Source organism: Balearica regulorum, chromosome 2, assembly GCF_011004875.1.
Source record: "Balearica regulorum gibbericeps isolate bBalReg1 chromosome 2, bBalReg1.pri, whole genome shotgun sequence".
Taxonomy (NCBI): Eukaryota; Metazoa; Chordata; class Aves; order Gruiformes; family Gruidae; genus Balearica; species Balearica regulorum.
The window spans coordinates 37,728,574-37,754,634 of NC_046185.1; the positions used below are offsets into that span (position 1 = coordinate 37,728,574).

General features: G+C 39.6%; 1 protein-coding gene across 2 annotated transcripts in view; it reads right to left on the bottom strand.

Moving 5' to 3' along the window:
• PREX2 (phosphatidylinositol-3,4,5-trisphosphate dependent Rac exchange factor 2) overlaps window positions 1-17,498 on the bottom strand; it is a 188,498-nt gene extending 171,000 nt beyond the window's left edge. The window contains exons 1-2 of one of the 2 annotated variants that reach the window (XM_075743930.1): window positions 17,332-17,498; window positions 17,013-17,235 (exon numbers count right to left, since the gene is read on the bottom strand). In XM_075743930.1, coding sequence (XP_075600045.1) covers window positions 17,013-17,153 — 141 coding nt within the window. In that variant the 5' untranslated portion in view covers window positions 17,154-17,235; window positions 17,332-17,498. The other variant, XM_075743931.1, reaches the window with a different exon arrangement.
• Window positions 17,499-26,061: the final 8,563 nt, after the last annotated feature.

Sequence of the window (26,061 nt, forward strand, 5' to 3'; positions counted from 1 at the left end):
TGTTTTAGCGATGTTTCTGTAACAATTAAAATGTGACAAACTATACTCATATGTGAGGTCTGTTCATGACTTATCATGGTTTTACAATCTGCATAACATTTTGTGATGTGTGTAAATTAGAATTAGAGACATACTAGGAATGGAGGGCTACATATATCTGTATATGCCAGTCTACTGAAGTAGAAACCAATTAATAAAGTGATACGAAATGCCTTTACAGAGAAAGTCAAGATTTGATAGCACCTCTGGTATCCACTTTTCTTAACTGTGAAAATTCATGAAGACATCAGTCCCCTAAAATCTTGGGGTTTATTGTATTAGTAGGGGCTTTTTAGAAGCCAAAACTATTACTCTAATATCCTCTCTGCACCAGTCATGATTAATTTTCCCTCAAAACCTTAGAAATGAACTGAGTTTAAAATTTGGTTGCATGTGGCAAGCCTGCAGTTGATTTACATTTTTCATTACCAGGAAAAAACTCAAATCTTTCACCGTACAAGACTTCATATTGCAATAGGAATATTCAAGATGCAAATATTCACTTCCCATCCATAGTGCACGGCAAAGCTATAGCTTCCCTACTGCCACTGAATGCTGCAAATCTCTCTTAAGTCCGGTTATCTATCAAGAACAATATAACCTCCTGCAAGAAAAAAATAAGTAAATTAAATTTGAATAAATGGGAGAATAAAGGGTCAATAACCAGAAGTGCTGTGATATACTGATAAATTCATTTGGGAAGTCCATGGAATAACTATAGTGAATGCTTCATTCTGTTACTAGTAGACAGCATATGAGAAATGTTTAGTCCGTGAAATTAAAAGGTTTAGAAATAAATGGGAAAGTCAGGGACTGTATTAGCCCAGAGCTGTTTGGTGGCTGCAAGACAACAGGAACCAGAATCGAATAGCCATTACAGCCTTTATTGCCATGGCACATTAAGACAGACAACAGCATATGAAGAACAAACAGTTTAGACACAAAATAACATTTTGCCAAAATCCTGTTTTATATCTAACAGTTCTTGCAGTGAAAAGCCAAATTATACTTGGCAAGTAAGTATGGGGAATTTTTCAGTACAAAGATGCACAATATGCAAATACATAGTAGTAGCTGTGGTGATCATATTTTAATTTTTTTTTAATATTGTAATACCATTTGGTCCAAATCTAGCTATTAATTTTTTTTATTAGTAAAAGTTACAAGTGCAAAAATTCATTGTTACTTTCCGTGCTGGAAGCTGCTGTAATACAGACAAAATCTAATTGAACCAGTATATTTCCAGCACACATTTCTCACAAGATGCCCAAATTAACTTCATTTTTCATGATACGGCAATTGCCAGCAGAAAGCAACACTTGCTCACACATCCCATACAGTAACCTACATAAAAAACAGTTTAAATGTCAGGAGAACTGAGTATTTTATGTAACACTGCCATTGATAACTGTTGTAAAGTGGCACTTTTATATATAAAATAGGTTTGACAGAGAAACAGGAGAAGCTTCAGAAGATAAAAGGCAATTCCTTTTTACCAATTCACCTGAAAATTTTGACTCAGACCCAAGCAAGTGTCTGAAAGGATCCCATTATCAAAAACATTTCTCAGTGAAGAAGTATCCTCCAAACCGATTTGGAAAACCTATGTTTTACTGGATTGTAAACTTTTAAAATCGCATTACAAAATCTAAGGTAAGAACTTACCAAGATTGAGTAACTAGTAACTAGTCAACTTACTGATTTAAAAATTGATAGTGTAGCAGATGATAAACTACTATAACTATAAAATAGAATTCTATTCTAAAAAACCCCAAAATTTAACTTGGCGAAAGTTTCTTCACTTCGTCTATTGAATGAAATGATGAATTAATTGTACCAGTACTACAGCTCCTGTTAAACTTCTATTTTCATGTATTCCAACTAGAATAAACTTTAATCATGGCTGAAGGACATCACCAACTCACAGGAGTGTTCTGTAATATATGTATATGAAATTTAAAGACAAGCTATCTCTTACAAACTCATCAGGCTGCATCTTGACTTTAAAGGGGGTCTGCAATGTTTTTTGGGGGACGATCAGATCCTTTGTTCTTCCCTACGTATAGAAAACCACAGCTTATATTGTAGCCATATCAGTGTAATTAATCCTCAGCTTCACATGACAATTTCATCACTGTGTTTGCTGAGATCCTGATTCATCAGCTTTTCCCAATTTTTGTCCTGGCATAGTATGCCAAAAACACAAAACCAAAGCACAATTCTTTTTTTTTTTTCGCAGTTCAAATCCTTATTTTTTTGAAAAGTTTCCAAGTCTGCTATGTTGACATCCTCCTCTGCTTCCCTTTTGGGAATGTCAGAGTCAGGCCCATAGTAGGCACACAAATGTGAGGATTATTTAATATAACTTTATTTCATCAACTACCCAAAAGCATTCTAACCACAGCACAATACATTTCAGTGTTTATAAAGAGGGAACTTTAAGCTTTTCCTACTTTAATTTGCAATTTCTAAATGCAAATACTGAAACGTAATCAAGATGGGTAGAACGGACAGTAAATTGCCTGTAAAACAGTTCAGCGAGTGAACTACTGCTTTTCAACAGAGATCACAGCAACTTCATACACTAGTGAAAACCAGTTCTTTGTGCATTCACGCTCGAACTGAAGAAAATTTTACCTTCCTTGGGGCCAAAGACCTCATCGCTATCTGCAGAAAACAGGAAACTTTCCATCCCATTGTTTCTGTCCGGTCTTACTGTTGTAGCAGTTCACTATAACTAAACATGGGAAAAAGTCCCTTTATTTCCTGTGAAGACAACCTCCTAGCATATGGGAAGAAATTAACACACTCATACAGAATATAACTGCCAACTTCCAGGCATTATTCTTAATAAACAGGATCTCACACGGTGTCAAAGAGATAAATGAATGAGGAGTAACCTTAAAGTAAATGAAAATAAAAGTTGTTGCTATCAGGTCTTCACTCTGTTGCCCCTGCCCACATAAAGAATTCTTCCAGGTATATTACAATGTATTTAAATGTGGTAACCATATCCAATTAATTTTGTAATTTCCATTCATTAATTCCAATATTATTATTAATGGTAGTTATGTGTTGTTCTGTGTAACCGAACTACAGAATCAACATCTTACTAGAAAATGAACTTTTCTACTTAGAGAAAACAGCCAACACGATCCTTCTATTTAAGAGGTCTCTTCTGTAATTTTAACCCACAGATCTCAACTCTGCCAAAAATATGTCCAACATTATGAAGCAATCTACAACTTGTCACTTTCAAAATGTTAAATCAGCCACATCAGCTTGAAACCCTGGCGGTCTTTTTTACTGGTAAGTTTGAGATCAGCTAAAGAGAGCTCACATTTTGCTCTCTTCAGTTAAAAAAATTCTCAGTTCTCTCGATAATTATTGAAACTTCACGTTTTATCATAAAATAAATGAAAATAAGCAAACAAGAACCAAATGGAAAGGTAAGGATATTTTCACCTCAAGCTAACTGTATTTGAAGGTATCTAAGAAACTGTATTTCTACGTTATTGCTAGCCACACTCACTTCAACCACCCAACACCACAGTTAACTTCTGGGACCCCAAGTGGCACCTCATTTAATACTGCAAAAGCAAGTCATATCTATCCCATTAACACATATACTGCAATATGAGGAAATCTCATCACATACTTGACATGTTTCAAGGGGGAGGGGGTGCTTTTTCATTTTCAGAAGAACCAGTAACCATTCCGTCCTCCTTTTCTACCTTGTTCATGGATGTTTTCTTCGTTTCCAGTATTCCCCCTCTCTTATTTCACTCTTTCCACACCTTTTCCCATACACTGTTTTACACTGCAAAACAGAATGGTACGAAGAAGCAGCAAACAGCAGCTATAACTCATTCTTCAAGCATCTTCCCCAAAATATCACTTTCAACAGAGGAAAGCAAGGCCTAAGTGAGGTGCTAACTACACTTTGAAAAGGAGGATAAGCAGAGTTCTTCTTTAACATCTTTCTGTACAAGAAAAAAATCATAATTCAGTACTTCAAACATCTATTACACACATTTGGGGGGTTTAATTTTCACCCTCTGAAAACTGTTGCGCAGAAGATTAAGAACGAAACCAGGGTGAAGATCAATCATACTGACACCAGAAGAATTCATCCCAAAGGAGTTTGAAAGATGATCAGAAGTATGAAAGAGCTTTCATAACAGGAATAATTAGACTTGGACTTTTAACAAGAAAAACAGTGACGCAAGTACTTAGTGAATTTTTCAGGCAGGACATTTAAAATGAGCAAAAGAAATTATTTTGTGGGAAACACATTCAGAAGTTACTGGTGCCAAAAAATTACAAACTGTACAAAAATAAATTAGACAAACTCAGAGATTACTTAGTTTGCATCCAGGCCCTACATCCACAGTCTCCAGTACTGACAGCCCCCAAATCACTGGTGCCTGAGGTTAGGAAGGATGCACCCTCCTTAAGTAATACTACTAACCACCATTATAAAAAAACAAACTACTCTGATAGACGTATTATTAAATCTATCGCAGCAATTCACAGGTTCCTTTCAACACCTCTCTTTTTAGGTCTTTATCTTATACTGCAAGTGGTATTTTATAAGCTTTCAGGAACAAAAATCAGCAGACACTGGAAGGAAGGAGCTATCATTATAAATTTAAGGTGGCCATTTTTACAAAGACATCCTATGAATCAAGAGGTATTTACGGTCTTCCTGCTTTATATGGCTTCTGCAAAATAACTCTCCCCCACAGACAATAAAAGGATAAATTGCAGGTAATCAGCGATGAAGATTTTACAAGAGACAAAACACTAACTCTACAGGTATGTGCCACTTTCCCTTCCATCTACTTTGTAAGGCTTTGGTATTTTTTTAAGCATCTTGTACACTGCAGAGCTTCAGTTGCTTCCACATCTGTTTAAGTCTCAAACACCTTCGTGACCCTGACAGCAAAGCCCCTTTACCATGCTCACACTACAGAATCCGAGGATGTTGTCTCAAAGCACCCTGTCATATGCTATTTCTTCTAGGCATCTGGATACACCATATGCTTAAATTCCATGGGTAAGGTAACTTAGCACATACTAAACAATAAAATGAAGTGATTTTCCAGTCTGGTTACACAAATTCATAGCATCCCAGAGATCAATCAGTTTGTTATATAGTACATCATTTCAACTTTACAGCTTTGGGCTTTTAGTGCCCAATTTTTTTCAAAATGTCACAGTAGGGATTAAAACCATGGTCAATTGAGTTTACAGAAGAACCTGAGAACATCCTGAAAGAGTATTAAGGGCCAGGGAAGAGAAATCTTGCTTAGCATTCTTCCATCTTCTATCCAGTACTTTCTAGCTTATTTCAGTAACATAAAATGGGAAGTTGATGATTCTTATGGTATCTTTTGTTAAAGAAAACACAAAATAATTAATTATTTCAGGGGTCACTCCACTTTCATGCTGTTACCTAGTAATCAGTATTTAACTTAATTCCCAATCCGGAATTTTTAGCTGAGTAATAACATAAAACCAGCTTTTTTTTAGATACACATTTTGAACTGTCATGCTTTTGGGAGTGAGAGGCAGTGAGGACACAAATACAGATGGCTCAGGGTTTGCCACTGGACATGTCTCAAAGTGTCTCATCTACTTCACCAGTTTGTACCTATTACAAGGTAGTCTTTCCAAAACAGATACTTGGCTACCAAACTGGCCCTTCACTGCTTGCCAGCAAACTATTCCTAACAAGCCCCAAGATACACATATCTGAAGGCTTTCTGTAAGCACAACTTCATGAAGTTAGTAAGGCTAAGAAATTAGGCTTTTCAAAAAACTGGACATTTACAACAAGTACAAGTATAAACACAATTCCAGCCCAAGTGAGAAAACTCTTTTGTAGTTTAGCCTTTCTGACTTACAGTTCGTGAAATATGGCCAGCCATTTCAGCTGGGGACTCACAGGTCACAGCCAGACATATATTCCAAGTGTCACCTTTAGATTTGTTTCTCTGACTGCGAGTACATGACAGCAGTCATTGTCCCTCAGCCAGACAGACCTAGCCAGCCTGTAAGCTCTGACCAGCCACTACCTAATTACATTTTCTCAATTGTTTTTTGTGATGCAAATAAAAACATCCTTATTATCTACCAAGAGGCTGAAGTCCCAAGTACAGAGAATTTCCCATGACACAGCTCATACCTAACTAGCTACAATAAGGATTAACGGCATAAATCTCATGGATAACTCTTCCTGGCCTAGATATTCTCCATATTTTCAGCCTATTTCTCCTTTTTCTGTTCAGCCTGCCAGCTGATTGCTCTTGCCTAATCCATGCTGTTCAAACTGATTTCTATCTCTGATGGAGCTCTTAACACCTTATCTTTAACTATCACAGAAGACACTGTACACACCTCAAGCAACTCGGCTCTCCAAAACATGACCACATTCCTGTTGCGATCACCTATAACACGTTACTAACACGGATACTTGGTAGGACAACAAGTTATTTTCTGAAACTTGTCTAAGAGCTATCTGTCTCCACTCATGCTCTTCTGCCACATCATGTTTGATTTAGGCGTAAGGAGGCTGGGACTGTTGAGTCAACATGTAGGAACACATTCATCCCTCACTCTAGGAATGACTCCATTTAAACAGCCTGAGAAACTACCCATATATTTCACAGGGCAAATTATAAAGAACTTATTTAATGTAAATTCACCTGTCAATGATATTGGACACTTGCTCTAGCTGTTATAATAGGCAAAAGTGTATTTAGAAAGCAAACATTATCAATCCATACAACGTATTTAAACTTCAGGTGCAAATATCAGCTGCTCCAGCCAGATTTCATTTTGAAGTGAGAATGCATGTAAAACTTCCCTAGGAAGATCAAGGAGCAGATTATTTATTCTGCTCCATTCAGCAAGATATTATCAATTTGTCAGGGGGCCTGCATCACATAAATGACTAAAAGCAAGCCACCCTGCTACACTGTATTACTGTTCTTTCCACTATTCTTCAGTTCTAGCTGTTCCTCCTACCTTTTCCCCTACACTAAACTCACGTTCTTCAGCCTTGAACTTAAAAGCTCATGAGGTATGCCAGATGACTTGGCAGCCAGGCTGCCAAAAGCACAAAGGAGAATCAGGAGGTCTCACAGGACCTAAAATAAGTGTCAACCCCTAATATCTCAGTTCAGTTCCTGCAACAGGAAAAATTCAGCTGTGAACAGTCTACAAGACTATCACAAGAGCAATAAAGCTTGCACAAAATGAAGCTGGTTTTGAAGAATGATACTTGCAGTTTCTCAGACATTTTAAGTAGACAACCATTCTTCTAACATCAATTATATATAAAGGGGAAGGGCTACTTTGCTGTCAGAGTACTGAACTGGGAATCAAGACATCAGATTATATTTCTGGCTCTGCCACAATCTTCCACTGAGACCCAAAAATCAAGATCTGGCTCTAAGTTTCCCATTTGTAGAACTACTCAGATTCGATTTATTAATGACAGCAATGCACCGAGCGATCTCTGAATAGAAAATATTACAGAAGTGCCAGGTTATCTGTTTCCTGAGCAAATATAATACAATTGGGAAAAAAACTGTGTATCTGAGTTTCCTCTTGGATTTTGGACATTTGTTTGCTGAACAGTATAGCCTGGCCATCTGCACTGCAATTTCAGAGGATAAAGGAAACAAAGTAGAGATGCAACCCTGAAAAATTTGCTCTCCTCAACAGCTGAAACTTCAAGACAGTCTGTCCTCTTCCCCATCATACCAATAAATTTCAAAATTGATGAGTTATGTAGGTTGGAAGGGACCTCCAGAGGTCATCTAGCCCAACTGCTTGAGCAAAGCAGTGTCAACTAGAACAGGTTGCCCAGTCTTGCCCAGGGGAGCTTTGAACAAAATAAAGATATTCCACAGCCTCTGGGCAACCTATTCCAGTTTTTTACCATCCTCATGATAAACAATACTTTTCCCTTCACATTGAGTTGGAATTTCCCATTTTCCACTACCTCTCCTTATTCCACTGTGCACCTCTGAGAGGAGCATGGCTCCATCTTCTCCACATCTACCCATCAGGGAGCTGTAGACAATAATAAAAATTTCACTGAGCCTTCTCTTCTTAAGGATGCAGAAACCTTGCTTTCTCAGCCTTTCTTTGCAGCAATATGTTCCAAGTCCCTCCTCACCTTGCTGGCCCTCCACTAGACTAGCTCCAGTAGCTACATTTATTTCTTGAAATAAAGAGACCAAAATTTGAGTCACAAACATCTCAAAACTATAGAGTAGAGGGTAAAGAATAATTTCCCTTGACCTATTGCTGACACCCTTGCTAAAACAGTCCAGGAGGCTGCTTGTTTTCTGCACTGCAAGGGTGCGATGCTGACTCATGTTCTAGTTCTTGTCCACAAGCACTCCCAGAGCCCTCTCTGTAAAGCTGCTCCCAGCCTGTACTGGTGCACAGGGTTATTCCATCCCAAGTGCACAACTCTGTGTTTGCCTTCACTTAACTCCATGAGGGTCCCATCAGTACTCCAGCCTGTTGAGATCCCTCTTACTGCTCAAAGTGCATCTTCCTATCCCACCAGTAACCCAGACCATTACAGAAGACATGACACAGTATTGGTTCTTGAGGAACACCACTAATAACTGGCCACCACTTGTACTTTGTGCTGTTGACAACAAGTTGACAATTGTTGACAACAATTCTCCCTTGGGTCTAACAGATCCAACAGTTTCCCACCCACCTTGCTGTCTATTTATCCAGTCCAAATTGACGAGATCTGGATGTAAGGATACTATGTCAGATCATGTCAAAGCCTTTGGTTGAATCAGGGTGTCATGGTTTTACCCCATCCGGTAGCTAAGCACCACACAGCTGCTCACTCACACACACACTCCCAGGCAGGAGAGAACTGAGAAAGTGAGAAAAATGGGTTGAGATAAAAACAGTTTAATAGGACAAACACAAAAAGGATGACGATGATGATGATAATGATATAATATACCAAACAAGTGATGAACAGCACAACTTCCCACACAAAGTCGATGCTACACAAGACCCCCAGCTGCCCAGTCCCCCAGCCCACACATGCAAGCAAAGCAAGACAAGCAATTCATTCACCACTTCCCATGGGCAGGCAGATGTTCAGCAATCTCCAGGAAAGCAGGGTTCTATCACACGTAAGTTACTTGGGAAGACAAACACCATCACTCCAAATGCCGCTGCACAAGACCCCCAGTTACCGTGCCAGGCCCCCAGTTTCCATGCCTCTCAGCCCACGCCCCAGTTATAAACGGAACATGACATCATATGGTATGGAATATCCCTTTGGCCAGTTTGGGTCAGCTGTCCTGGCCGTGTCCCCTCCCAGCTTCTTGGGTGCCCCTCGCCTTCTAGTTAGCAGGGCAGCATGAGAAGCTGAAAAGTCCTTGACTGCTTGGCAACAACTAAAAACATCAGTGTGTTATCAACATTGTTCTCATCCTAAATCCAAAACACAGCACTACACCAGCTGTCAGAAAGAAAATTAACTCTATCCCTGCCAAAACCAGCACACAAGGTAAATAATATCCATGGCTCTCACCAAGATTGTCTCATAGAAGGCAATCAGGTTGATCAGGCATGATTCACCCTTGATAAATCCCAGAGGCTGCTTCCAATCACTTTCTTTTCCATCAGCTGCATGGAAATGGTTTTGAAGATGATTCACTGCATCACTTCCCCAAGGACTGAAGTGACGCTGATGAGCTCACACTTCCTCAAATCTTCTTCCTTGATGTTCCTGAAGCTAGGTTTGACATTTGTCTTTTCCTAGTCATGGGGAACTTCCTACAATCAACGTGTCCATTCAAAGATGACAGATAGGCCTCACATTGATACTGGCCAGCTTCCTCAGATGCATCCCATCTGATGTCAGACTTGTGTATTTCCAATTGCCTTTTGTAACTGTGCCGCCTTCTACTGTAGGCAGTGTCACATTCTCACAAAATCAGCAAGTAAGCTTCAGGAGAACTAAGGGAAACACTTACTGGTGACAATTCCAGGACAAAAAGCATGGAGTACCTCAGCCTTTTCTATGTTCCCTTTACACAAGGCTCCCCACTCGACCGAGCAGTGGGCACACATTGTCCTTAGCCTTCCTCTTGCTACCAATGTACTTACACAAGTTCTTTCTGTTGCCCTTCACATCCCCAATTTCAATGACAGCTGAGCTTTGACTTTGCTATCTCCATTCTTGCATGTCTTTATATTCCTCCTGAGCAGCCTGTCCCTAAGCTCACTCTAGAATCCCAAACCAATGCACACAATCTATTCAAAGACAGTGATAATCCTGCTTAGTCCAAAACAGAAAACTGAACCAATATACACATAGTTTCGTATTAAAGCAAAAATTCCTGAAAAAGAATATGCGTAAGTACATAAGTATTCAAAGTCATTCAAGATACTTGTATAAAAAGGTAGAGCCTAAATTGCTCTAATTATTAATCTAAATTATTATCTTATTCAAGTCTGTATTTCATTCATGGGTAGCCCAATTTCTTTCCAAACAGGGACATATACTTAACATACAGACACATAGTTATAGCCTTCTACAAACTGGCAAGTTGCCCCCACCAGTATCTTAGGTCAACTATAGCCAGTTTGGATTTGTTTATTTTGGCCAAAATACAGTTCCCCTTGGTTTCCAATGTGAAGAACTCCTCAGTTCCTCCTATAGTGTAATACTGTTACTAACTTTGACTTCGTCGTCTTTGACAAAATTGTTCTTCATGGTAAGTCTACCAAAAAAATACAAACCAAATGTGGAATGCATAGTTTCAAAGCACTTGGTGTTTTAAAATTGTGACAAAAATTGCTACTGAAGAAGGTTGAAAAATAAGTCTCCATAAATATTTGAAATCACTGCAAACAGCATACTATTCAACAGCATTAGACTGTATGGAGTAACTTAAATCTGGATGTTATAATTGATGGTCCCCTCCAAGTAGTCTCTTCCAAATTAGCAGCTCACATTACAAACTTGTGAAATATATGCGGCAGAAGAGTTAGGACGGAGCTATAAGGCAGAGCAAAGGAATAACTGGAACACTGCAAATATGATGATATTTATAAATACAGACAAACCACGAAGTTGTACAACACCCCTAAGCGTATCATGGTCTTCAGCATGATGCATCTTAGTCTACAGTAAGTCTTATGAAACATTTCTTAAATGCTATGAAACAAAGATTTCTCCTCTCAGTATTTTAAACTTTTCAGTGAACAGCTAAACAAACCATCTTTCTTCTTAATGAGCAGCTTTTCATACTATAGTCTAAGTACATCTGAGAGCAGTAAGAGGAAATCCATTGAAAAGTATGAAACATCTGTCTATAGTGCAGTATATTTCCCTACGCTTCTGAACAAGATAACATACGTGCTTGAAAAATCTTCTGAAAAAAACTCTGCTTTTTGCCATTGTCATACCTTGCTTCAACTCTGTGCTCAGCTAGTAGAGATATGAATAATCTTTCTTGCTAATCCATTCCATAAAGCAAGCATTCAACCTTGGGGGTGGGGGTTACAAAGAAATAAACAGCTTTTAAGCAGCTACCCTTACTCTGATAAAGACCACAGGTGGTGCTATTGATATAGCCAAGCAAAGTCAAGTAAGAATAGAATACCACATTCATGTTTTTTTGGTAACTCTTAAGCCAGTTAAAAACAGCAGAAATTGGAAGTGAATGGAAAAGATATTGACTTTCTATGGTAATTGTGTTTGCACTTCCTTTTGACTTTTTGTGATGAAGTAGCCACAGAATGTTGTTTTTCTTTTCCTGAAGAGAAAGGAAATCACATAACCTTATCAAAAATTGCAGCCAGCTAAAACCCTTCCCTTCCATTCATTTAAATCCCTTTTATAAAATACAAATGCAATTATGCAAACCATTATGAAGTCACTAATCATTACCGTAATTGAGATATACATATAACCAACTTAGGGAGTTGGACTGGATGATCCTTATTAGTCCCTTCCAACTTGAGATATTCTATGATGTATACACATACACACAAAAACAACACACACATGTTGTTATTGTATTAGACTACAGACATGAAAGATCATTTTAAAATGGTTCCTTTGTGAAAGGCTCACCACCTAATTTCATCATCTAGCATAACCATTTGAGAAGTTTCAATCCAGGACACAAATCTCTCTTGCTGGTCAGGGTTAGTAACAGTGAATTTGACTGAAGTTTACCTGGAGTCTCTATTACTGTTAATCACTTGTCCAACTAATTAGTCTGCTCAATAATCAGAGAAATATCTATTGAGCCAAGAGAAAGGAAAGGCTCAGTGTGGCAGGGAAATACAGACCCTGAGGAGTCACACAGCCACTGAGAAGGCTGGGCAATAAACCTTATGAACAAAATCTCTTTATGCCCGTTGAAAAGCAAGGATTCGGCTTCCCTTAACAGGGCACACATTTAAAGAAAACGAACCCTTTTTCACTTTAGTGAAAGCAGAAGAGAGGGGAGAAAACAGTACAGTAGGAGTTAAACTGAGATTTGAGAGTTAACTGGCAGAAACATATATATATTCACAGAAGAGACTCTATAAACCATACTATAGTCTACATAATAAACTATGGAGCAGGGATCCTCCAGCTGCTTCAGGGTCTAAGTAGTCACCCCAGCTGAGGCTGTGGGGTTTTGGAAGGCTTACACAAGTGCCAACATCTGCTTCTATTCCCATCAATGCACAATTTGCCAGAACACAGAACTGCACCAGAAAAACAATCCCTGTCATAGAAAAATAAACTCTACTTCCATGGATATCCCCTGAAGAACCAAGTGTAGCAGATCTATTACATTTCCAATTTCTACTGCAAAATAAAATTTCTTTCCCCAAAATATATACATACATTTATTTTTTTATATATATATTTACCTACTATTGTACCTAGCCTATTTCCCTGCAGTCTACCTGTATCCTAAAGTTCTTCATGGCTTGGTTTACCTTTAGTGGCCAGTCAGTGTAAAGCACAATCATAAAAACTAAGCCTTGTACCAAGTTACAAGGTGACAAATTAAGCCAGTGACTTTTTGGCAACTCTTTACTATTAAATGCTTTTTAATTTCTCTGCAACTTCTACCCACAGTTTTACTGGTCTCTTTACTACTGGTACATTGAGGGTTCAGGTGAGTATCCTCATTGATACAGTAAATGAAACCTTACATGAAAACATTAAGCAAATTAAGAAAAAAATTATTTTTTAAAAAACATTCATTTAAAAGTCAAATATATTCCCCAGTATAAAATCGTAGACCAGTAAGAATCTGGGAAAAGTTTATGTAGTTTTACTCTAGCTAGCTAATTGTGCTTATACACCAAAATAGGAAATTTTGCACAGAGCAGAGTAAATATACATGCTTTGTCATTTGCTGTAAAGAATGAAATAGATAAGGTACATATTGATAAAGTCACAATTTTTTTTAAAAAGCATCTTAACCATGAACACTCAAGGTAATATTAATTACTCAGTTACACAGTTGGATGATTTGTAATTATTTTAGACAGAGTCAATACTCACCTAATGTTGCTGTCTCTCCCCTCCAAAAAGTGCATTTTAGTAAAAAAAAAACAACAAAAAAAAAAGGATTCTCCTCTATCCTTGCAAGTACAACTTCTCTTTCATGGGAAAACAAAGATTTCACCATAGTAAGATGACATGATCACCAGAGAGATCACACAGCAACAAAAAAATGCCAATTGCTAAGTTAGCCAGTAAAGTATCAATCGTTTGTAACAGAAACCTCATACTGTAGTTCATAAAAAACTCCATCTGTAGATGGAATACACAAACCAAGGTGCTTCCCACGACATTGACAGTAACTAGAGGATGGAGAAACACAGAGGAGTAGGGGAAAAAAATACTTTAAATAACCAACCAGAAATTTGTCCTCAGTGAGACGCTCTTTAATGCCAATATAAACTGAAGAACCTAGGTAAATCTAACATACAATATACATGTTTCCAGAGCAGGGAAACCAGCAAAGCATCTCCCATGTTGACACACACCAGCAAGGTCACTTCCTCCTTATAATCTCTTGGTTCTCCAGCCAGCCACAAGCTGTGCCAGGCAAAGCTCAATTTCCCCAACATGACTGCATCAGCAACAGGGGTCTCCTCTTCCCACCACTCCGATAAATCAGTCTTACGCTTTACTTCCATACCTGTTTATATTATATACTGCCCATTGCAACAGCGTCATTTTGCCTCAGCCAAAGGGGTCATAGACATTATCAAATCACTTGGCAAGACCTCATGAAGTACTCAGGAAAATGAGTTAGGTGTGGTATGATGTACATTATGCTTCCACACAAATCCCACTTATATACTGCCTTTTTCCTACGCAAGAACAATTGATTGAAGAAAATTGAATTCTTCTGTCCCTTAATTTAACTGCCTCCTCAACAGGGCATATACACAAAATGAAAATTGCAGCCCAAATGGGTAAAAAGTTAGCTCTCTTGCCCACCACCACAACACAAGTGCTAGTCTACTTTTCCGTCTGAACCGTACACATCATAAAAGATTACATTCTGTAACGTCACAGAAGAAACAGGCTCTAACCCTGAAACCACAAGGTTTTTTTCTTTTATCTAAGTGAATACTCTGCTCCTATTAACTACAGTGAAAACTGCAGGTACTCCATGCAAACTGTTAGGAAGACTACAAACGGCTTCAGCTTCTCAGTCATAAAGGAAACATGGTTTCTACCACAATGAGCTCCACTGATGGTGGTGAGGCGACCTGGAAGCCTAACTCTTAACTTTTATTGGAACTTCAACCCCTGAGGCTGCCTCTACTTTAACAAGACGTCCTGGAAAATAGGATAGGGTTTGGACAGAGAAATAGTCAGTGCTGGGACCCCACAGTTTGGGGGGTGGGGTTGTCACTGCCGACTAGCTCTAGTCTAGTCCCAGGAACTGCACGCTCATTAGCAGACGGATACGCTCCTACAGAAAACCTTCCAGTTCACTTCCATCCACATGGAACCCAGGCTGTGTGTCCCAAGACCATCTCATGACGTGAAACAAATTAAGCTGGGGTGGTGTTTGTATCTCAGAAGAGATGGTCCTTCCTTTTATGGAAAAGTAAGGGAACCATAAGCCTAGGACACCTAAATTAGAGGATCTAGCCTCCAGACCAAGAACAGAGGAACAAGCACAATGATGGTATTGACAGCTTATGTAAAAAAAATGTGATGGTCTCCATACTGGCCCTAGTCCAGTGGCCCTCATAATCCACCACCACAGTTGCTCTCAACAGCACTCCTAGCAGGTAGGACAAAGGAAAGCTCAGAAGTTGTTTCCTCAAACCAAGGCTGAGGTACAGTTAAAACCCATGACATTTCCCTGTGAAGGATTTACATCTCTGAACCATCACTTAAACTGTGTTCACAACCACTAATGAATATGAAAACCTTGACGTTGAACCGGGTATTTAACTCCAGCCCTCCTCCCTTTCTCCATTTGATTTATTTAGATCATCTTGATCCAAAATACAGAAAGACTTATTGCTGAATTCAGTATTTGGAAGCAACTTGAAATATGTAGAGTCTGCTCTTTAGAAGGACTTGAACGCTTACTGCCTGAACACCCAATAACTGTTATGTCTTAAACCGTAGAAGCCCAAACTGAAGATATTACCAGTTCTTTAAATTTGCTGAAATGATCTAAGACTCTGACATACACCAAATTTGCGGCTCAAGATAAAATATTGAGGAACATTCCCTTAGGATAGATATCTTTTTACAATAGGTAAAATCTGACTGTTAAATGGAAGCAAGTAAAACACAGTCACACAGCCACTTTCTCAAACATGCATATTAAACTTTAAAAAAAAAATAGAAAACACATTGGACCATTTACCATTTTTCATGGTTCTGCTGAGGACAAACATATGGAGAAAATAAGCTACTCTGTAGATCTTATTTCACTCCAGTGTCTGTGCTTTTATTCTCCCTGTCACAGCCAAGTTGAGAATTTCCTCTTTCATGATAATAAGCAGAAAGTTCACAGATCTCAAGGCAGCAAGGCAGGAAGTTTGGAGTTTGAAGGATTTCCCCTCTTCAATGGGACAGGGGAGGAGAGAAAAGTAAGAGGGCGCTACTGCGAAATCTTTTGCAAGTTTAAGCAGCTGATTTGGACATACTTATCTCAACAGGGTCCTAAAGTGATGCTACCAAGACCATGAGCAAATGAAACACTGCCCGCATCTGCTCTGCAATAATCTGTCACTTTGGCTTTTTGAAAGAGTGAAAACTCCTGCCTTTCTGATTAGGGTATTACCTGGCACAAATAATCCTATCAACAGCGACAGTCAGATGTAGAAGGAAGCTGAAAGTGCTGCAACAGAGCCTACACCAGGACATGCTACCTTCCCAGCTGACCCTGTATCACAAGACAGGAGTGAACGCCACATGTGGCTTTAATGCCAAGCAGCTGCTGCACACCAGCAGCCCCTCTGTCCTCCTCCTTACCCCCCTCCACCGCCGTGTTTCACCGGCTACGGCAAGTAATGGAACTGCGGCGCCCTGTAATGACCACAAGCTCCCACACCCAAGGCAGACCTGAACCGAAACACATTACCCCCTCCGCCTCCATGCCCCGAGAAGCGAGATCAACCGTGCTCAAGTGAGATCACCAATGCAGGCTCTCCGAGGAGGGCGGGGAACACACGACCCCTCTCCAGCCATTTCAAAACCTGCTACTCTCCCTCCCTTCTAAGCAAAAGCGCTCGGGGCGGAAAACCCTCTCCCGGCTGCGAGTCCCGCCGTCCCGCGGCCGGCAGCAGCCCGCCCCGCTCCCCGCGGTGGGCGCCGCCTTCTGGGACCGGGACCGGGACCGGGGCAAGCGCGGCCCCGCGGGGACAGCGGGCGAGTCAAGGCCCTCCGCTCGGCTCCGCGCCCCTCCGCTCACCGACACCAGGAACTCCAGCGTGCCCACGTAGTCCCGCTCAGTCTTGAGCAGCTCGTTGAGGACGCAGACGCGCAGGCGAAGCTGCTTCTCCAAGTCCTTCCCGCTTTCCCCCTTGCCTTCTCCTTTGCTTTCCTCTGTCATGGTGCAGCGAAGAGGAGCGGTGCTCCCAGCCCGGCGCCTTTCCCGGCTGCAGGCAGCGCTGCCTGAGCGCCCCGGCACTGCGCTGCGGACAAGGACAACAAAAGACCCCGCTAAGTTACATAGCGGGGCCGGGCTCCGGTGGGTCCCCAGAGGCGCAGCAGCCTCAGCCCCTTCTCACCCAGCTCCAGCAGCGGCCCGAGGTCCGGAGGCGAGGAGCCACCCCGGTGCGTGCTCCTTTCCCGTCAGGAAGGGGACACAGCCTGGAGGAAACGAGCGGTCACTGGTTCCCAGCTCGCCCTGTTAGCTGAGAGGGTGGAAAGCCTCTGCAGCAGCACAGACTTGGACATTAATCAAAAGCTTTGTATCCATGTGACTCCAACCCCTTCCCCCCCTTCGCTAAATCTCAGGAAAAAGGAAAGGAAACAACTTCAGGGAAGATTGCGTGCCAGCAGCTGCCTGTTTCACACACAAGCTGCGAGCTCCGGTTTGAGGCTAATTGGAGATCTCCAACAACAGAGCACAAGAATTATAAAAATGTCCCAGCAAGCTGGCTGGCCAAGGCATCAGCAGTTGTTTTTGTTTTGGTTTAATCATCAGCAAAAGAGCCATTTTAACTTCCCCTTCCACACCTTCCCACGAGACGTATATTACGATGTATATCACAACCGATGTGGATTACAAATACGTGCTTTGATATTCCTCTGAACAAACATGCAGCTAAGCATGTGCATGTGCTAAGCAGGTACAAACAGTACATTCTACAGTAGGAAAAGTTCTTCCAAGATAGGTTTGTGGGGGTTTTTTTAGTTTTGAGGGGGGGTTTTTTGTTTATTGAAACAAGGTTTTGTAAAATCCCCAGGTTATACAGTTTTCCTGTCTACATTGGAAGTTCAGATTTGCATGATACATTAAAAGAGTAAAAAAGAATTCAGTAACCTTTTCAAACAGTTAGCCAAAAGTATATAGCTACTTCATACAAGAGGAACTGATTTCTTGAAAATGTCGGGACACTACCGTGTGAATTTTGAGACCACTGATGAAAGCTGAAGGTTTCTCTGGCTGGCTCTTTGATCTGTGACTGGAAAGAAAATCCAGGTCTTCAACTTAAAGATGCCATATCAAAGTGTCTTTCTAAACCTGCAACATCCTAAAAGGAAGGAATAAAATGAAAACTCTTCTACAGCTGCAGGACAAGCTGAGACAGTGAGGAGTCCTTACTGAGAGAAGATAAGCAAAGACATTCATGTTCTGGTAACTAGACATCATCGAGCTGTCTGCCTCAGACATCTTTTGGGAAATAGAGAATACAGCTCCTACAAGATATTTCTCAAAGAGCAGAAATAAAAAAGCCTTTCTTCATTCTTCTTTTTAATGAGTCCTGCTTCCCTTCATCCTCCCCTTCCCAAACACACAGCTCCCTCGCATAAAAACTAGGCAAGAAGCAGCAGTTGCTGGGACTGGTTCTGCTACGTGTGTCCTGCTCAGCCATTTATCCATGCACAGACTAGCCTGCGAACTTGCCTACTGACCTCACTGTAGCTCTTTGTCCTCTCAGTGGGACACTAGTCCATTCCGAAAACTGACACTGGTTTTCATGAAAATCAGAATTTCATGTTTTTAAGGACCTCATTCCCCTGCCAAATCTGGTTCAAATGAATTGATGGGTTGAAAACAGACTTGGGCAGAAAAGCCAACACAGTTCAATCATTGATGCTTCTTTCCTTATGAAACTTGTCTAAAATAGACAATGTGTCTGATGATTAGCTCGAAACTTTTTCACCCTCGCAGGTGAGTTTCACCAGTGAGGCACAGAACCAAAGTCCCATAGTTCTGTGGCATCTGCCCTGATCCTATGGAGGAGATTAAGTGCTTCATGGTTGCTTGCACTAGCGCCGAGAAGGTGTGGAGAAAAAAAAAATGTAAAAAGTGATCCACTGAACCCCATGATGAAGTTTTCTCAAGTGATAACCATCAAAAGGGTCCAAAACCACTGGAGTAGAACACCACACTATTGCTCTCCCACTCCTAAACACGAGTGCCCTTTCACAGCCAGTCATAGGCAGATGCTTCAAACTCATTAAATTTCCTGTCAGCCAGCACCCTCTCTTTCTTTTAGGAGAGCAGAAATAAGGAACCGCTACAGTTTTTGATTTCGGACATTTCCCTTTGCTCTTGGCTTCAGCCATGTGCCTTTAGTTGTCACAACCCACACACGCACTCACAGACCAAGGTGAAGGCTAAAAGAGGCAAGAGCAGCAGCTTACTGTCTTTTTCTTCCCCATCATCTGTAGCAATAAGAATCCCTTCCCTCACATGTTCGTCATCTTATTGCCAAGAGACTTTAAAGCCGAAGTGATCCTTGTCCCAGCTTACACTCCTGCTGCCCTCACACAACTGATTCTTGCTCCTTCATTCAGGCAGGCAGCTCCGGCTATTTGGGCCAGCAAAAGCATTACTGACAGCATAGAAGAGATTTTTATGACTCATTTAAGGCCACTGAACCCAGCAAAGCCCACAGCAGATGTGCAATGATAGGCAAAGTAGTTCTAAGTACCAGACACAATCTGTGAAAAACGTACGTGCATACAAGCTTAGCCAATTTTCCTGACAACCTGGTTGAAGTACTAAAGACAAGGGCAAATTACTCTTTTCCCCTAGTTTCAGGAAAAAGCTGGTTTGCTCCAATTGTAGCTTTCATTACACCAAAATTAGGGAAAAAAAAAAAAAAAGAATAAAACAAAAGAAAGGTAGAGCATGCACACAAGATGAAAAAATTCACCCTGAACAAAATGTTTTAGGCAGCTAAAGAGCAGATTTTACACTGTGATGTATCGGGGAACCTGAGTAGTAGATAGTACTACCTGTCTTAAATACAGAAACAACTCATGTAAAACAGTATATCGATTATGCTAGCATGTGAGAGACAGCAATTCTTGCTCCCTATGGAGAAAGCCACAGGTTTGGAGAAACTGCAAAAATCAGATTGTTCCCATGGGTTGCTAACTTTGGAATGCAACAAGCACTATTTTGGTCCAAGGGTACGTTAGGCCCAAGTTTGAACTCTGTTTAGAGTCCTGTTGACTCTAAATACCACACAACTTTTGGTCTGTTCACAAAACCACATAACTGAGGATGGATGGGACCTCTCAAGATCATCTAGTCCAACCTCCCTGCTCAAGTAGGGTCACCTACAGCAGGCTGCCCAGGGCAACAGGACAGGTTGTCCAGCCAGGTTTTGAGAACCTCCACAGATGGAGACTGCACAGCCTCTCTGGGAAACCCGTGCCAGTGTTTGACCAATGTTCTACAGTAAAAGGTTATTCTCTTGTGTTCAAAGAGAATTTCATGCTTTTAATGTGTGCCCATTGCCTCTTGTCCTGTTAGCAGACACTACTGAGAAGCGTCTGGCTCCCTCTTCTTCATTCCATCCCATCAAGCATTTAGAAACATTGATAAGATTGCCCACGAACCTTCTCCTCTCTGGGCTAAACAGTCCCAGTTCTCTCAGCCTCTCCTCATATGTAAGATCTTCCATTCTGTTAATCATCTTCACAGTCATATCTAATGACCTGGAACAAGTTTTCAGATATTATAAACCCTTATGCATGACAGATGTAGTAATTAACCACAACGATCTGCCACGACACTTGCGTACTCTATGGGAAAACACATGGATATTTTTCTGTGTTGCTACAGAACAATGGCTATCAGTGTAAGACAGCTCCAGTATCACATGTGAATGAAATTAAACATTCTGCAGGGCATATTATCTTGTATCATGGCACTGTATAAGGACCCTTCAGTCCAGCTGGGAATTTAAAATTGTCGTCTTTTCAGAGAAAGCTGAAATACATGTCTGAAGCTGTATCAATAGATAGGATAGCTTACTTTTTGCAGGCTGCTCACCAACACTGAAGGCTTTTCTCTCTCCAGAGTCAGTTTTCTGGAAGTAAGAAAAACAGGGCAAGACTAATATAAGCCAGCCATTTCTACTCTCCTCGTAGAAAAGAGACTGAGGGTCTCTTTTCTCCAGGTAATACTGATAATGCAGCAATTTCTCCCACTCTAACCTGCCCAAGTGGTCCATGCAATGCAGGAATGGCTATCAAAGCCAAAACTAGCCATTTTCCTGTAGCAATCGTCACTACCAGAATTTAACAGAAATTTAAAAAAACATGTAAGAATTCTTAAGACATCCATCCAAGAAAGATGATCAATGAACAACACTAAAAAAGTTCACCTGAATAAAACCAGTTTGTTTACAGGTGGCTCTAATACCATACAGAGCAATGAAAAGGTTAATATGTACGGGACTAGCTGTAAACTGTTATGAAGTAAGTATTGGAGGGTGAGTAAATCAAGGAGTTCACTTTTGACACATTGCTGTCTGCTCATTCACCACAGAGTTTACACTAAACTAGCTTTGCAGCCACAGGTTTTAAAGAGAAGTCATTTTTTGTACAGAATGGACTAAAACAATCAGTTCTGCAATCTTCCTTTATGGCATTTTTGAAGGCAGATGGAGGTACTTTAACCACAAAAACATTTAAATGGTCCCAAGCACTGTAAGTTTGAGGAGGCATTGTAATATAATCATCAACATAATGCTTACAGTGAGCTCATGTAATCAAAAGATTTCCGCAGGTATTCTGAACACCAGCTGCCCCCCTCCTCCCTGACTGTTTTACCCCAGACTGCTGTAATATTACTTTTTAAGTATGAATGCACTGGATTTCACCACACAGTTTTTCCACAAGCCTTTAATAATTGTGCATATATATATATCTGCAAGGCTGTCAACTTCTTTATTCCCACCAGCACAAGGGACACAGCAAGCATTTGTAGCAAACAAAATCTTAACATTCAGCTTTACTTAGCATGTAGAGAACTACTGCATGATCCAAATCTGATTTTTCCAAAAATAAATCTAAAAGGACATATATATATATATGACAACTGTTAAGAAAAGAGGTGATTTGTAATTCACTTGAAGGAGTGTATTTGACTTTCTCTCTAAGAATCAATTGTACTTTTAAGAAATCCTGCAGCAAGAAGCCACCTAAGTCTTATAACGGCAAGTACTCACTACAGATGTTTTTTCTTCAGAAGGCTATCTAGCATGAGCCAGCACATCTCCAGAACCTCAAGACAGGAGCACAGTTAGTTCACATACCTTTTGAATTTAAATTGGTATTAAAAGAACATCAACTAACACAAATGCACAGCAAGATCTTCTCAGGAAACTCTAATTAGGTCAGGAAGAAACAGACCTCACATGGAGCTAGCATGACAAAGTAAAAATGGTCTCCATGAGGTTCAACACCAGCTTAGTGTATGTTGATGAAAGCTATTTAAACTAAAACCTCACCTTATGTAGTATCTAAGCAGGACAGAATGGACAGCTGTGGACAATTACTCCACCTCAATTTTAAGAGGACATCTGATTACAGCTTCTTCACATGAGACATTTAGCAACCTTTTTAAGTGCTGATAGGAAAGTGAAACAAAATTAATTATAAATCATGCAAGCTGAAATAAGCTGAACACAATTTATGCAAGTAATCCCAAAACAACTCCCACATCTTAGTGAGAAATAAAACAAATTAACATCAGAGTATACAAGGTCTTCCATGTTGTTAGCCACATTTCTATCACTCTGGATTCTCCATGAGAAAGAAACCATATCTGATCAATTAAAACACCTTTTCTGATCTGCTCATGGGAGCTCTGCAGAACAACCACACAGAGATTGAGGAGCAAGGCTTTATGTGGAAACAGTGACAGATAAATAACTACTTCTTCGACTGTTGGATAACAGAGAGTAAAACAAAACTTGATATGAAGAAAAGTGTGATGAATTTCCATTGGGTATACTTTAGGGTAAAAAGAAAAACAAATTTATAATAATAAGAACCTAATAATGAGCTTTCAGGAGAAATGTTACCTGATGTACTGTGAGTTCTCCAAAGACAATAGCATGTTTGGTTGTTTATAGTTAATCAGATGATTTACCCTCTCATCAGTAAGTTTCCAGGACGAGTGGCTGAACTATTATATAAACATGCCCAACTATTCTGCAGTATTTAGAATGTGGAAGGAACTTTAGATTCATCAGCTGGTACAAGCTATAAGACAGACACATCTGTATCTGACTTTCACAGGCATCCTTTATACCTTGGCAAGTATGTGATACGTAGACCCGCTTGAAGGCACTCTTTCACTCAGCTTGAAATACCTTTGATACAAGAGGTAATTTTATCACATCTAAGTAAGGAACTTTTGTCCCTCAAAGTGCAAAAGCTCACTACTGTTATGCAGAGACTAATAGATCAAATATTTTATTTAACAAAATCTTTGTACTGCTGTTAAAAAATCTGATTTTTTTCGCAAGTGTTTTAATATTCTTACTCTTGTACAATGACAGAAGAGTTTTTTCACCTTTTTTTCAATGTGTAAAATTGATCAGTAATCTCTCTAGTCATTGCATGTGCATTGTAAGGTACTGTGAATATTTGCTGAAAATGTTAAATTAATCTTAAATTAAGCAAGGCTACTAATTAGGTTAAAAAAATCTATCTTGCTTTAATTGCTGGATGAAGTGATACAGGAGCCTCAAATATCAATCAATCGAAAGCCCAAGACAAAAAACCCCTGCAAAATTCAGTTCCTACTTTGTCAGAAATTATTTTTTGTGCTCGTAAATGTGTGTTTGAGAGAGAGGGTGGGGAGCAGGCAAGGAGAGGTAACAGCAAGCAGATGTCCAGAAGTAAACTATACATACATGTAAGCAGAACAGAAAGCACACTGGTAATACCAGCACAAAACAAACAGCATCTGACTGGTCTCAAGGTTTCCATTTTTCTTTAAGTAACCAATCCTTGTACTATATGTCTTTGTCTCTGCCAAAGCAAGAGTAAATACAGACTGTTCAAGTTATGATGTGCTATAAGGTACGTGGCAGCAAAGCTTCTTTTTTCTCCTAGTTTCTTTTACCCTGCAACAACTTGCATAGATAATAAAAAACAGCTGAGACATTGAGTTCACTGGTTAAAGTTGAAAGTACAGAACAAACTGCCATTATACTCCAGAGATTTAATGATGTTGATGATACCCAAAGCAGATATTTTATATTTCCAACCCTTCAGAGAGTACAACAGTAGAGAGAGGAATATTTTGAAACCATTCTGAATTAGAGGTTCTAGCAAGATCTGTCAATGAAGAAAAGATAAACTTTAAACTAAACTGAAAAATTAATTTGAATTTTATTATAGTTGACACATTTTCTTTATCAAGGAGCTGAAAGAATGATAACTACTACAGAAAAGTCTAAATATGTTCTTCCTTAAGTAGGATTGTTACTGTCAGAAGATGAAGCTTCTGCCAAAATGAATACTTTAAAAATCCTTTTCTATTAGAGATTATTACCTGAAAAGCAGAGTAAGACTGGACATGCCCAGAAAGCATAACGAAGTACAGCAGAGTATTACAGTATTCATTTGGTGGAAGGTTTTTGTATGAAGAACTGAACCCGTTCCATTTGTAAAAGTAGGATTTTTAAAAATCTGAATGGTATGTTTACCACAGTGGCAACTTACTGCTTTATAGCAAGTTATTTTACAGACAAACTATGATTTGTATGTTCTGATATTCTCTGTTCATTTGTCCAAATAGCGAACAAGCCAAGGCTCTGCAGTCCAAGCCATGTGCTTTAACCACGAAACAACATGACACAAGGTTAGATCATCAGCTGACATAAATCACCATAATTCCATTAATTTCACTGACCATTAAAGACTCAAATGAATTATGGACTAGCAGTCTAACCCTACTTGAACTATCACCCATTTATTTTAACTATGTACATGAAAAAGAACGAACGATGGACTTGCAGTAGTCATTTGGAGGCAGAAGCGTGGCTATTTTACAGAGTGTTCCTAATATACTTTTCTTCTCTGAGAAGGTAGAAGGACAGAAAATATTAAAAACAAAAGATCTATGATCTAAACAACAACACACAAATTCTTTCATAAACACACTTAGTTCTTCAACCACAAAAGGGTTACACACTAATATTAAATGTTTGTAGAATACTTTAATTATAACATGATAATTTGCTCTGAGTCACTTTCTTTTTAACTTTCCCTTTCACTTCTACCTATCATAATAAAATATATGAGTTTATCAATAAATTCACGTCATTTGCCCCCTGTGAGCTGTAAAATGTCAACTATACCAGTACAAGCAAGACTGATAGAACAAAAGAACTTTTTTTTTTAAAAAGACAAACTTCTTCATTCAGCTCCTCTATCTTCCAGGATTTTGTTTCCATAACACAATTGTTTTTATATATCACTTTAAAAACTGACAATTTACTCAGAAAAATGAAGATTTAAGCTAGAAATCCAAAACTAATTTTATACAGTAGAAAATGAAAAGATTCAGTATTGTGCTTACTTCTATGTGAGTTTAACAGAAACATCTAGATCTTGCAGTCAAATCATACTGACTAAACTCTAAAGTTTCTTCAGATTTTTTTTCCCAGTTTGTTCATATGTGACACTACAAATCTAGGTTACATTGGGGGTAGAAGAATCTCAACCTATTAATAATCACAGCTCTCCTCCTTGGTTGATGTTCCTTCAGAAGCCACTGATGCACAAAATGAGTATCTTTTGACCATAAGTTTTTCCACTTTTCCACAGTTTTCTGACTACACGCTTCTGAGACTATTGCGTTTGGTTTTTAGAAGCCTCTTCTATGTAGGTTTTTACTTGATCTTTGTGGTACGATTCAAGTGAGAACCACTCAGGCATTAGGCAACATGACTAGGATCTGGTATGTGTTTATTCTCTTACCTTTCCTTTAGCGGCAAAGGCCTATGCTGTTAACTGTTAAGGTTGGGATTAAA